We start from the raw sequence: 13,299 nt of genomic DNA, 5'->3' as shown, positions 1-13,299 counted from the left end.
TATGAATGGAATCATACAATATAAAGTCTTTTATGACTGGCTTATTTCACTTAGAATTTTTTCAAGGTTCATTCATAGTGTATGTAGCATGTATTAATACTTCCTTTCATTTATTGTAGAATAATACTCATTATATGGATATGACACATTTTATTTCTCCCACTCATCATTTGATGGATATTTGGCTTGTTTCCACTTTTTGGCTATTAAGTATGAATAATGCTGCTGTGAACATTTGCATGCATGTTGTGTCAATATATGCTTTCATTTCTCTTGCTTACACACCTAGGAGTGAAATTACTGAACTTTGTGTTAACTCTGTGTTAATTTTTTAGGTAACTGTCAAATTGTTTTCCAAAGTGACTATATCATTTTACATTCCCATCAATGATGTATGAGGATTCTAATTTCTCCATATCCTCACCAATACTTGTTATTGTCTCTTTTATTCTAGCCAATCTAGTGGATAAAAAGTCATTTTGATTTGCCCTTCTTCAATGGCTAATGATGTTGAGCATCTTTTCATATGCTTGTTGACCATTTGTGCATCTTTGGAGATGTGCCTATTCGAATTTCTTGCCCATTTTAAAATTGCATTATTTGTCTTTTTATTGTTGAGCTGTAAAGAATTCATATGTTTTCTGGATACTAGGCCCTTATCAATTACTGGATTTGCAAACATTTTCTCCCATTCTGTGGGTTGTCTTTTCATTTACTTTAAAAAATTTTTAACTTCGGTGAAGTCCTATTTATCTACTTTTCTTTTGGTACTTATGCTTTTGGTGTTGGATTTAAGAAACCATTGCCTAGTCCAAGGTCAAAAAGATTTGCTTTTATGTTTTCTTCTAAGGATTTTATAGTTTTAGCTTTTATATTCAGGTTTGTGACCCATTTTGAGTTAATTTTTGTTAAATTTTTTATTACTCTTTCTGAAAGCATTTTTAAAGTGCTGTGAAAAATATGGAATAACTTATGATTACAGGGGAGAATTACTGAGAATTTTGCTTTTTCATTCCTGAGTTCTGAAGATTAATACCTGTCAGGAATTTGGGGACACTAGCTGGTACATTTTTCTCTGCATGATAGTAAAGGCCCTTAGGTAGTTTACTCTTTGAACAGTTGGTGGCAGCAGAGCTTTAATGAATGTAGATTCTCATTTTTTCCCCTAAACTTAGTATTTTATGTTTTAAGAATCCTGTATGTATTTGGACTGCCTTCTTTTTGATAATAGGTTGTTAGGCACTAAGTTTAACGTTCCTTTTAAGAGTATTTAAGAATTGTTTAGAGCTTAGAATTTTAGGGGTTTATTTTTGTTTGTTTTGGTTTGATTTTTCACCATGAGTTTGTTCAGGCTTCTGTTTGTGAGTCTAGTTTGTGGAGTATGGACATGATTTGCTTGAGGTCTTTAACTTGCAGACACAGTTTTTTAAAAATTTCTCTTATGTGTTTTATCCACTTTTTCAGTATTCACTACTACCTCATGATCTTCATAGGGAGGTAAAGTAATAGAGTAACAGTCAACATGTTCGTTAGTGTTAAAGCTGTTCTCAAACTTACTCCTGAAACAAGTTGGCAGATTTACATTCTGATTTTGAGGATAGATAATACAGAAGTTGGACACATGAGTAACCTTTTTTCTTCAGCATTAAAAACTATATTATATAATCTCATGATTGGACCTCATATGTCTTTTTTAGATCTAAATATTAAATAGTAAAATTACATGATGCCAATATTCCTTGACAGTTGTTTTCAAGACAATAATAGAAATAACATTTATTGAGCACTTAGTGTTTGCAAGCATTGTGCTAAATGCCTCATGTACATTGCCTTTTACTCACAACAGTTCTCAGAGGTAAGTACTATTTTTGCCCAGAGTTTCCAGAGGAGGAGATGGGCTTGGCTTAGAGAAGTTAAATAATTTGCCTGAGGTCACATTAGTAGATGGTGTGTGTGTGTGTGTGTGTGTTTATAAGCAATTATATTGCACTTTTGTATGTGTGTGTGTTTTACAGAGTTGATGGTATACTAGCATTATTCTGCATCTTGTTTGTTTTTAAATTCAACAGTCTGTTTTGAAGATGTATAGCTCTTGCTGCTACATATAAATATTTGGTCAATTTCTTTACCTAATGAGTAGATAATACTTTGTGTTTGTTTGACTTAGCCACTGAAAAACAGCATATCCTGGAATCTCACCAAATATAGCTTTACTTCATGTTTCCACTAGAGGGTGTATAAAATATTTGACTTAATTTTTTTTCTGTTACTAAAGCTATGATAGTAATGGAGTAATGTACTGTTTCTTGTAATAATCAGAAATAAAAATTTTAATGAACATAACAGGTATGATACTCTCCCTTGTTTTGTTTTATTCTGCAGGTTACTCATTTTTGGATCCTATGACAGAGAGGCAAATGTTCATTGCACACTTGAGTTAAGCAGTAGTGTTTGGGAAGAAAAACAGAGGAGTTCTATTAAGACGGTAAAATGGATTTGTAGTGATTTATATCTGTATAAAGTTCTATTTTATAAGCATGCGTTTATTACTATTTCTATATTCCCAGAGTTATTTTTGGTCATGTGCAAATAGCTATGAACAGTTCTTATTTATTTGTCTTGTTACAATACAACCACACTGATAAAGTAAATCACATGAAACTATAGTTAGTATTCATGTTACCTGCATAAGAAACCTAATCTGACTAGCGTTCCTTTCAGAACGTTTAGATTGCTTCAATTATAAAATTAGAAGGAACTAATTTTAACTAAACACCTTCAAGTACATGTGAAATCAGAGTATTCATTATTCATTCATTGGACAGATATTTTATGAGCACTTACTTTGTGCTGGGCACTGTTTTAGATTCAAGAGAAACTGTTCAAGACAATAAAAGCCCCTATTCTTGTGATACTAACATGGGGTAGATTTGTGGTGTGGGGATTGGAAGAGGGAGGAGGTGATCTACGTTTTATAGGGTAAAGATAGAATACAGTAACAAATGGTAAACAGAAAAAGTGAACGAAGCTATTCCCAAAGATTCACAGGTGCTATGAAGAAAATAGGCATATGACAGAGAAATTGTAAGTTATGATAAAGGAGACTCTTTACATCTGTTGATAATAGGACTCTAAAGAGATGACACTGGAGCAGGCTTACCAGAGAAAATAGAGGACACCCAGTTAAATCTAAATTTCAGATAAACAGTGAATAATTATTTTAGTAGAAGCATGTAACCAGTACTACAGGGCTTAACAGTCGAAATCCTGCTAAGTCTTTAATGGATAACTATGTAGTATTTTTATGGATATTCCTTTGACTTTTAAATTGTTTCTGATTTATTTATGTATTAACTGTTGTGAACATCCTTATATAAAAATTAGGCAGTATGAAATTATTTTGGAAGAAAGAGTGGTAATTTTGATCAGAATGGAGAAGGAGAGACAAGTAAAACTGGAAAAGGAGGATGGTTGGCCCACAGAGTTTGGAGTTATGAAAGCAGTGGGGAGCTGTTGAAGATTTTGAGCATGGTAATGACATGGTCAAAATAGAGGTTTCATGGAAGGTTTCCCCTTTCTTTGGTGGCTGTTCTTGCCCCAACCTTCTTTAAGTTATATCTCAAACAATTTGAAGCAATTCCTCAGAAGAATGAAGGAAGTAGCATTAGAATTTGTTTTGAAATACATAACTACCTGAAGAAGCATTATTGTTTTGTCCAGCTAAATTTTTGCCTTTACTTTGAATTGGTCATAACTTGCCATTGCTATTGGCGTTTTCAATATCCTTTATTATATTTGCAAAGATATGAGATTAGACAGTTCTAATATTTTATAGCAAAAGTTGTTAAGACTTTAATCTTGTCATTATTTTAGATCTTAGCATATGTCATAAGTAGTTTTGAGGAAAGAATTCTAGGTTATTAATTATATCTGATGTTGAAAATGTCAGCAACAGTGTCTACAGGCATTAAATTATGAATGTCTGAATTTAATATTCCTAGGGAGGAGAATTATTATGTTCTTTAAGAAAATATAAAACATCAGGGAGTAGGATTCGATAATTTGTAATACATTACAAATATGAGTAGAAACTAGAACATCATTAAAAACAATTACGCTAAATTATTTGATGAGTTTAGGATGCTGTCTTTGTGTAAATACAATCTAGGTTTAAAACAGTATTTAATGTTGAAATTTGTTCAGTGAAGTTAGTCACTAATTATAATGAATATGCAGAATAAAAGAAACTTAATTCCTGTCATACTTTTAATGTGCCTTGAGTTTTTAAAGGAGTATAACACTGTAATCTAGGAACATAGCTTCCTCCTTCATCTTCCTTAGCATGGGATTTTTGCCCTCATGGTTGCAAGATGTCTAATGCATCCTTAGGATTTTACCTTTCAAGAAAAAGGGTGTGGTCCAAAGCTGGCCAAAAGCACATGTCAGCCATGTCCTTTTTAAAACTTTCCTGGAAGTTCCTCCCAGGGATTTCTACTTATATCTCGTCGGCCAGAAGTGAGTCATATGGCCTCCTCAGCAGCAAGAAAGTACAGTATGAGAAGCCATTTTAATTTTTCTGCCTTTTTAGAAGTAGAAGGCAAGGGGAGAAACAGGAGTTATGAATGGCTTTTATGTAGCCAGTCCACAAGAAAACAACTCAAATCTATTTGATGACCTTTTGATTTTTTTTTTTTTTTTTTTTTTTTTAGAGACAGTCTCGCTCTGTCACCCAGGCTAGAGTGCAGTGGCACAATCATGGCTCACTGCAGCCTCCAGCTCCTGGGATCAAGTTATCCTCCCACATCAGCTTTCACCTCCCGAGTAGCTGGGACTGCAGGTGTGCACCACTACACTCATCTATTTATTTTTATTTTTTATTTTTTGGTAAAGACAGGGTCTTTCTGTCTTAGCCAGGCTGATCTTGAACTCCTGTCCTCAAGCAGTCCTCCCACTTTAGCCTCCCAAAGTGCTGGGATTAAAGGGACTAGCTGTCACACCTGGCCATGACTTGTTATTTTTTTTTTTTTTTTTTTTTTTTTTTTTTTTTGAGACGGAGTCTGGCTCTGTCACCCAGGCTGGAGTGCAGTGGCGCGATCTCGGCTCACTGCAAGCTCCGCCTCCCGGGTTTACGCCATTCTCCTGTCTCAGCCTCCCGAGTAGCTGGGACTACAGGCGCCCGCCACCTCGCCCGGCTAGTTTTTTGTATTTTTTAGTAGAGACGGGGTTTCACTGTGTTAGCCAGGATGATCTCCTGACCTCGTGATCCGCCCGTCTCGGCCTCCCAAAGTGCTGGGATTACAGGCTTGAGCCACCGCGCCCGGCCGACTTGTTATTTTTAAGGGAATTTTTAATAAATTGGGATATAAGGGAGAAATTACAAAGAATAATTTAGCAAATAGCCTACATAAAGCCTATTTTAGAAATACCTTATTAGAAATCCAAGAAAAGTTTGGAGCAAACTCATTCAGACCAGTGCCCTGCTTAGCTCATTCATACAATAAAAGAACTCACAGGATAAATTAGGTACCTTGTGGTTGTGTTTGTTCTTTGAAAATAGTAAAGATTCCTCTTGAGAATCCTATGAGCCAAGATAGCTGAGGTATAAGTAAATTAGATATTAGGCTTAAACAAAAATTAGGGGATTATCTTACAAGAGATGACAGAGAAAATACTAAAAATTTCTTTACCACACCAGAAAGAGACAATGCAATTTGTGATTTATTTCGGGTCCATTGCAGTATTCAGGTTTGGTGATCATACTTTACTTAACTTTCACCAAGAAAGAAATTTAAGGAGTTTTCAGATTTTAAAAAGTTTCAGGCCATGATATTTTAGTAATAAACTATAAAAACGATCTATAAATATCTATGGAATATATAGTGCTTACAAATAAAATTCACAATAAATTAATGTGACATACATTAAAGCACATGTGAATCATTATTATGTGCCTGGTTAGCGCCACAGAACACATAAATGTCACATTAGCACACATTGTTTGAAAGAGAGAGACCCTAAGTTTTACCCTCCCAGAATTGGAGTTTTCTTGCCACTGACCACCCAGTTGCTTTACCCCTAGTTCCAGACACAAAATAGATTATTGTTTTTGTTTTTGAGGCAGAGTCTAGCTCTGTCACCCAGACTGGAGTGCAGTGGTGCAGTCTCAACTCACTGCAACCTCTGCCTCCCGGAGCAATTCTCCTGCCTCAGCCTCCTGAGTAGCTGGGACTACGGGCGTACACCACTGCACCCAGCTAATCGTCGTATCTTTAGTAGAGATGGGGTTTTGCCATGTTGGCCAGGTTGGTCTCGAACTCCTGGTCTCAGGTGATCCACCTGCCTCGGCCCCCCAAAGTGCTTGAATTATGGGCATAAGCCACTGTGCCCAACCTCAGACACAAAATAGATTATTAATAAAAATTTTGTTCTCTTTCCCTCTCTCTCCCTATTTTAGCTAGTCTGCCTGTGCCTTCTGTATCATCTCTTCATCATTTATCCACACTGACTTACTTGATTCTTCAAATAGGTTGTTCTATTCCAACTCTATTCTTCCAACTTGGAATGTTTGAGGCCACTGGGAAAAGAGAAGGCACCATGGAAATGGGCTCTGGGACTTCTGAATCTGGCAATTCTGGTGTAGAGGAAAAGGCAGTAGGGGCTAGTACAAACGCCCACCTATTCTTTCATTCTGAATAAAAGCATATAAAGAGTTCTGATTTTTAGAAACAAGCTTTTATGTACATTTTCTGATGCTAACCCTACTCTCCATCTTCCTTCAACCTACCACACTCTGCATTCAGGTACTTGACAGCAGTTGCCTTTCATAAGAGACCAAGTATTTCCTTTTGCAATTAGAGACACGAGGTTGAAAATCCAAACAATATTGGTATATAAATGTGTCACTATCAGAAAGGAAAGATGAATATGAATTTTTTCCTGTTTTGAAATGGAGAGGAAATTATACAAGAAGCTTTTGGGTCTCCTTATTTAGAGTAGATGGGCAGGAAAGAGAACAATCATTTGTTCAATATAAATAAAAGAGTAGAAATACTTCATACCTTTTGTAGCCCAGTATGCAGGTACCAGAGAGAACTGTGCTAAAGGCATTAGGAGATGACATGCTACTTCAGATCTACCTAAAAAGCAAGAAGTGATGCATCCCTGAAAAAGCATTCAGCTAACAGTTGGGGAGAATCTGTAAGTGATATATGGGAGTTCTTAATCAGAACAGTGTACTCTTTCTGAGTGTTTCATGGTATTAACTGGCAACCGTTATAAGAAGGGCTTTAGATAGGTCAGCCTTATCTAAAATTGGGAAGCCTGAAGAATTCACCTCCTAGATTTTGGACTTTTTCTTTCTGTTTGACTTGAGTGGTATTTTTTCTTCTCTTTAGAAAAGAAAGCTATTGTTTTCTCATCAAAGCCTAATCTGATAAGGTAAATCATGATATCAGGCTCCCATCAATTTTTAAACATACTCATACAATTAAAGAGATATTTGAGGAGATGATACCTATTTTCTAAGACCTGCCAGGGTAAGAAACAAGATATGCAAGCAAAATATCTAACATATGTAGCACTTTAGAATCTATGAAATAGTTTTCCCATATATAAAGAGCTAAAGTCTTCTGACTATTAGATCGCTACTTGTTTGATTAAATCCCACTACCTCTAACAAAAACTGGACTGTGAATGGTATTCAAAAAATTAGTGATGATAATGGAATCATTTTAGAATAGAGTTAAGAAGAGATCTGAAAGTATGGGGAGATGGGATTTGAATACAAGGGCTTTCAGAATACGATCAGCCATGTTCACTTGCGTAAGATTAAGCCTGATTCAGAGACAGTCTGGCTTAATATAGAGCCCAGTGAGTCTTTGTTTACTTCCAGAGTAATGATTAGGGCAGTTGAATACAGGAAAGACTTAGTGTGAAGGAAAAGTAATCAGTTGGGAGAGAAAACAGTATTTAGGGAAATCATTCCTATCTAATATGAAGATGCTAAAGGAGCATATAGAAGAAATGAAAACAGTAAATGCATTTTCAACTTTCAGAAAGCTTTTGATGAAGATCCATACCAAAGTTTCCCAACATCTAATTCCTAGGAGAATATTTTGTCACAATTAGATCTGGCTCAAAGATGTGAGAAACAGGGTAAGGATGATCAGGTATAAGTGTCCTGAATGATTGAGTCCGAGACTTTGATCAATTTTCATAAATGATTTAAAACAGCATTAATAGAAATATAACATGTGGCTCTTACGTAATTTTAGATTTTCTAGTGGACACGTAAAAAACAAGCAGGTGAAATTAATTTTAGTAATGTTTTATTTGACCCATATATCCCAAATCTGGTCATTTTGACATGTAATCAACATAAAAATCAATGAGATATTTTACTTTCTTTCCTTACACAAAGTCTTTTAAATCTGGTATATATTTTATAATTATAGCATAGGTTAAATTTCAGCTACATTCCAAGTGCTAAGAAGTTGCATATGACTAGTGGGTACCATATTGGACAGCACAGATCTAGAAGAAGGAATGTACAGTATAATCTTCAGATTTACACATGGCACTAAGCTAAGAAGTGCCAAGTTAAGAGGTGGAATATGAAAGAAGAGCTCTCAGGACAAGTATGTAAGAAAGAAATCCAAACTCTACTTTAAAATATGAGATCTAGGATTCTTAAAAGAAGTAGTCAATATGTCACTGTGCTTCCAAAACAAGAAATTTGACTTTTCATGAGCAATGTCACAAAGTGAAATCTTTTTATATACTTATTTTAAAACTGAAATTCTCTGGGAATAAATTATTTGTGCATTTATGGTTGCTATAATACAAGGAATTTAAAGCAGAACTGGATAGGGCAAGAACAAATAATTAAAATTAATATGGAAATGAGACAGCCATATAAGGATAAATGGATGGGAAAAAAAATTAGTGTTCTTCAGCCGAAAAGACAAAGGTGGGTAAATGACTAATAGAAGCATATAAATACAAAAAGTAAACAATAAGGATAATCAGCAACTTTACTGGAACTAAATCTGTGGAGCAATGAAGATAAATCTCATGTTCCTGATGATAATCAGATGATTCATGCTAAAATAATACTTAAAAGGTCTTCGATAATCCAGCATGCTAAACACTTGCTGGTAGACTTCACAGAGCGCAAACATGCTGTATTGTATTTATGCTGTGTATCCTGCACCTAGTAGAATTTCTGGCTTGTTGCAGTTTAGTGAATGCCCTGGGAGGAAAAGGGGAAGATGAACTTTTGAGATACAAATCTGATTTTATCAGTTGCCTGCCTCAGTGGTTTCTGATTGCATATTGTAGGATGACAAATTCCAGCCCTCACAGGCCTGGTCCCTATCTATTTCTCTAGCCCTCCGTTCTCCCCTGCCATTCTCCAGTTTAACCACACTGGCCATCTTTCACTCCTCCATACTTGCCATACTCTCTGTCCTCTACACGGCCATGGTACATGTGCACCCTTCCCCCAACTCATTTCTCCCCATACAAACCTTGGTTAACCCATACGTCAGATCTGTGCTTGTGTTAGACCTTAGCTTGTTTGCCCTCAGATACATTCTTGGGCCCTTCCCTGCTGTATGCCATGAGAGGGCTGACCTTTGCAGGCTGTATTTCAGCTAGGTTTGACCAATGTAAAGCACCGATGGGAAATGGGAGTGAACTGGGAAAGCCAGAGTTTTCTTCCTCTTCCCCTCTGCATTGGACAATGTGTCTGACAGCCGTTCTTTCTCCTTCGTGGTGCCATGCTTCTGGCAGGACAGGCCCACCATACTTCCAGCTTCTGCTTGATACTGTAGTCTCTGGCCTCTACTAATACCAACTCTTCCTCCCCACCCCTCTTCCTTCCAGCCAAAGGTTGATAGTAATTTCTTAGAACTGTTACTCGTATCTGAGTTTCCTCACTGTCTCCTGTTTGGTACTCAGTTCTTCTGTCACCAAGTAGCCATTCTCTGGTTTAAAGGCCTTCCGTATTAAATACTCAGTTTTCTGTTTTCTTAGAGCCTATTAATAAAACAGTAATCATCATTTCCTCTGGAAACCTTTCCTAACTATCATGAAACTCTTTGGTAATGCTTATCACAGTTGGGATTTTGCATTTATATTTCTATGGTAATGTGATCAGTATTGTCTCCACCAATCTTCCGTATCAGCAGGTACCATGATTGTTTTGCTCTTAGCACGTGGCATTCAGTGGGTATTCAGTAAATGTTTTTGGTATGACTAAGACTGGCTGTCTGACCATGAGCCTTCATTCAACCTCAACCCTTCTTCCAGACCTTCAAAGTTTTAGCGTGACTTTTAGTCACACTTCTGTTTCCTTTCCATCTTCAAGACTATTCCTGATGTATGTTTTAACCAAATAAAAATGTTGAGGGTAAAGAACTCCACAAAATGAGAGATTTATTGCTCAATATTAATTTTGTGAAAAGCCTGATTTTTAGAGTGAGGATTTTCGTTTACAGATGTGGTGCTAATAGTATTTTATTTCTGGCATTACTGAAAACATCAAAAACATTTCTTACTCTGTGTACAGTTTAATGTAGCCTAAATAAAATGTCTAGGTATAATCTAAAATTTTACTTGCCATACTTCCCTTCAGTTTTGGAGAGTTTTAGAAGTCTTGCTGAATGAAATTGAATGCATCTACAAAGTCCAGCTCTATCATGTATTGTTAAATGTACATACAAAGAGTATAAAAGAGCTTCCTAAAGAACTGTGATCTCAAGTAAGAACATTTGAAATAGACAAACTTACAAATAATGTTAGGCCAGATGTCTCAGAGTTGGCATTTGGTGTGTTTTTTAAGGCCAGATGCCTTGCAGATAGCATTTTGGCGCTCCTATTTAACCATTTGCCATTTACAGTCTTAATCTTATCAAAAGGATGAGAAAGATTAAAGCAAATAAAGCCTTTTTCAAAATGTCAGTTTTTATGAAAACTCAGGTTTAGTTCAGTTTGATAATACTTATGAATACAGTAGGGACTCAATGAAATTTTAACCATATATAATGTTCTATAGTTTGGCTTCTTTAAATAAACTAAATGCCTTTGAGCTTTAAAAGTAAATCCTATGGAACATTTCTTCTCTTAAAGTTCATCTTGATTAAAAATGAGGGATGTAGTTCTCTATCTTAGATTTTCTAAGTATGTTTACTATGATTCTAAGATGCTGGGAAAAGAATAGGAAGTTATGTTAAAATATACAAACATAAACTCTCCATATCAAATCAGTGGAAGGCACTATGAGTATGAGAACAGGAAACTGCATATGAGGTGTTAAGGCCTTGTATCATCTTTCCCTTCAAGGAAAATAAGTAGTAGGGAAATAAGATCAACAGTACTATGAGTATCAGTAGTACTGTGAGGTTCCAATGAGAGAGAAGTAACATTCTTTTGGGAAAACAAGAAAAGAATGTATTAAGGCAGTGACATTTGAACCAAACCTCATAGTATATATAGGATTTTGAGATGGCAGAGAGGCCATTTCAAGAAGAGGACATAACAAAATCGCCAGTTAAGAGTGAGACTATTTGAGTATCTTTGAGATAGAGTGAGTTGTTCAAGTTGGCTACAGAATATGGTAGCATAGGAAGTTATGCAAAACAAGAATAAAAAGAATGGACCACATTATAGAGTACTTTAAATACCACACTAAGAAGTTTGGCTGTTACTTTCCAAGACTGTTGGACCTGTGGAGGCTTTTAGAATGCAAGTGATATCAGAATCTTTCTTCAGGCAGACTTAGAGTTGGATTTGAGTCTCAGCTAGGCCACTTTTTCCAACATGACCTTAGTCAAGAGTCCCCAAACCCATTTCATCCACAAGTACTTTATTCTATAAAATGGGACTGATGCTTCATATGGTTGTATGAGGGTTAATTGAGATTATATATATTAAAATGTCTAGCACAGTATTTAGCACATAGTCGTCAATAATATGTTTATTGAATCTGGCAGCAATGGATAAAATCAAGGATGATTTGATAGGGTAAAGACCTGAAAAAGAAGAGGTGAAGGGTAATGAAAGTCTGAACTAGAAAGGTAGCAGTGGAAATGGAAAATAGAGTCTGTGTGGCTTGGATACCACTGGGAATGGAGGGGGTTTTGGAGTGAGCAAGGAAGCCAGAAAGATGAGCTATGAGGAGGGAGAAGGAAAAGGAGAAAGAGGATCTCATTCTGTACAAGCTGTTTGAGGTATAGTGACTATCAAAGGCCAGGCTAGAGATGGAATGTTTTTCGTGTAGATATGTTTTTTGGGTTTTTTTTTTTTTTTTTAATTTTCACTGCTGTTATTTTAACTTTTAGTATTTTAACTAGTAAGTTGAATGCTTTATTTGGGGTTTATGCTATGTTTTTAAGCTCTCTTTTTTTTTTTTTTTTTTTTTTTTTTTTTTTAATTTATTTATTTATTATTATACTTTAAGTTGTAGGGTACATGTGCATAACGTGCAGGTTTGTTACATATGTATACTTGTGCCATGTTGCTGTGCTGCACCCATCAACTCGTCATTTACATCAGGTATAACTCCCAATGCAATCCCTCCCCCCTCCCCCCCCTCCCCATGATAGGTCCCGGTGTGTGATGTTCCCCTTCCTGAGTCCGAGTGATCTCATTGTTCAGTTCCCACCTATGAGTGAGAACATGCGGTGTTTGGTTTTCTGTTCTTGTGATAGTTTGCTAAGAATGATGGATTCCAGCTGCATCCAAGTCCCTACAAAGGACTCAAACTCATCCTTTTTTATGGCTGCATAGTATTCCATGGTGTATATGTGCCACATTTTCTTAATCCAATCTGTCACTGATGGACATTTGGGTTGATTCCAAGTCTTTGCTATTGTGAATAGTGCTGCAATAAACATACGTGTGCATGTGTCTTTATAGCAGCATAATTTATAATCCTTTGGGTATATACCCAGTAATGGGATGGCTGGGTCATATGGTACATCTAGTTCTAGATCCTTGAGGAATCGCCATACTGTTTTCCATAATGGTTGAACTAGTTTACAATCCCACCAACAGTGTAAAAGTGTTCCTATTTCTCCACATCCTCTCCAGCACCTGTTGTTTCCTGACTTTTTAATGATTGCCATTCTAACTGGTGTGAGATGGTATCTCATTGTGGTTTTGATTTGCATTTCTCTGATGGCCAGTGATGATGAGCATTTTTTCATGTGTCTGTTGGCTGTATGAATGTCTTCTTTTGAGAAATGTCTGTTCATGTCCTTTGCCCACTTTTTGATGGGGTTGTTTGTTTTTTTCTTG

General features: G+C 36.1%; 2 protein-coding genes across 2 annotated transcripts in view; both read left to right on the top strand.

Moving 5' to 3' along the window:
- Positions 1–13,299, top strand: part of SHTN1 (shootin 1) — a 905,549-nt gene that overhangs the window by 473,665 nt on the left and 418,585 nt on the right. The window lies entirely within an intron of this gene.
- PDZD8 (PDZ domain containing 8) overlaps positions 1–13,299 on the top strand; it is a 106,191-nt gene that overhangs the window by 57,688 nt on the left and 35,204 nt on the right. Inside the window, exon 3 of the mRNA XM_050803928.1 lies at positions 2,383–2,485. Within this exon, the coding sequence (XP_050659885.1) occupies positions 2,383–2,485 (103 nt within the window). The remainder of the gene's footprint in view (positions 1–2,382; positions 2,486–13,299) is intronic.

This window comes from Macaca thibetana, chromosome 9, assembly GCF_024542745.1.
Source record: "Macaca thibetana thibetana isolate TM-01 chromosome 9, ASM2454274v1, whole genome shotgun sequence".
Taxonomy (NCBI): domain Eukaryota; kingdom Metazoa; phylum Chordata; class Mammalia; order Primates; family Cercopithecidae; genus Macaca; species Macaca thibetana.
The sequence above is the reverse complement of the archived record's forward strand: the minus strand, read 5'-3'. Positions and strand labels throughout refer to the sequence as shown.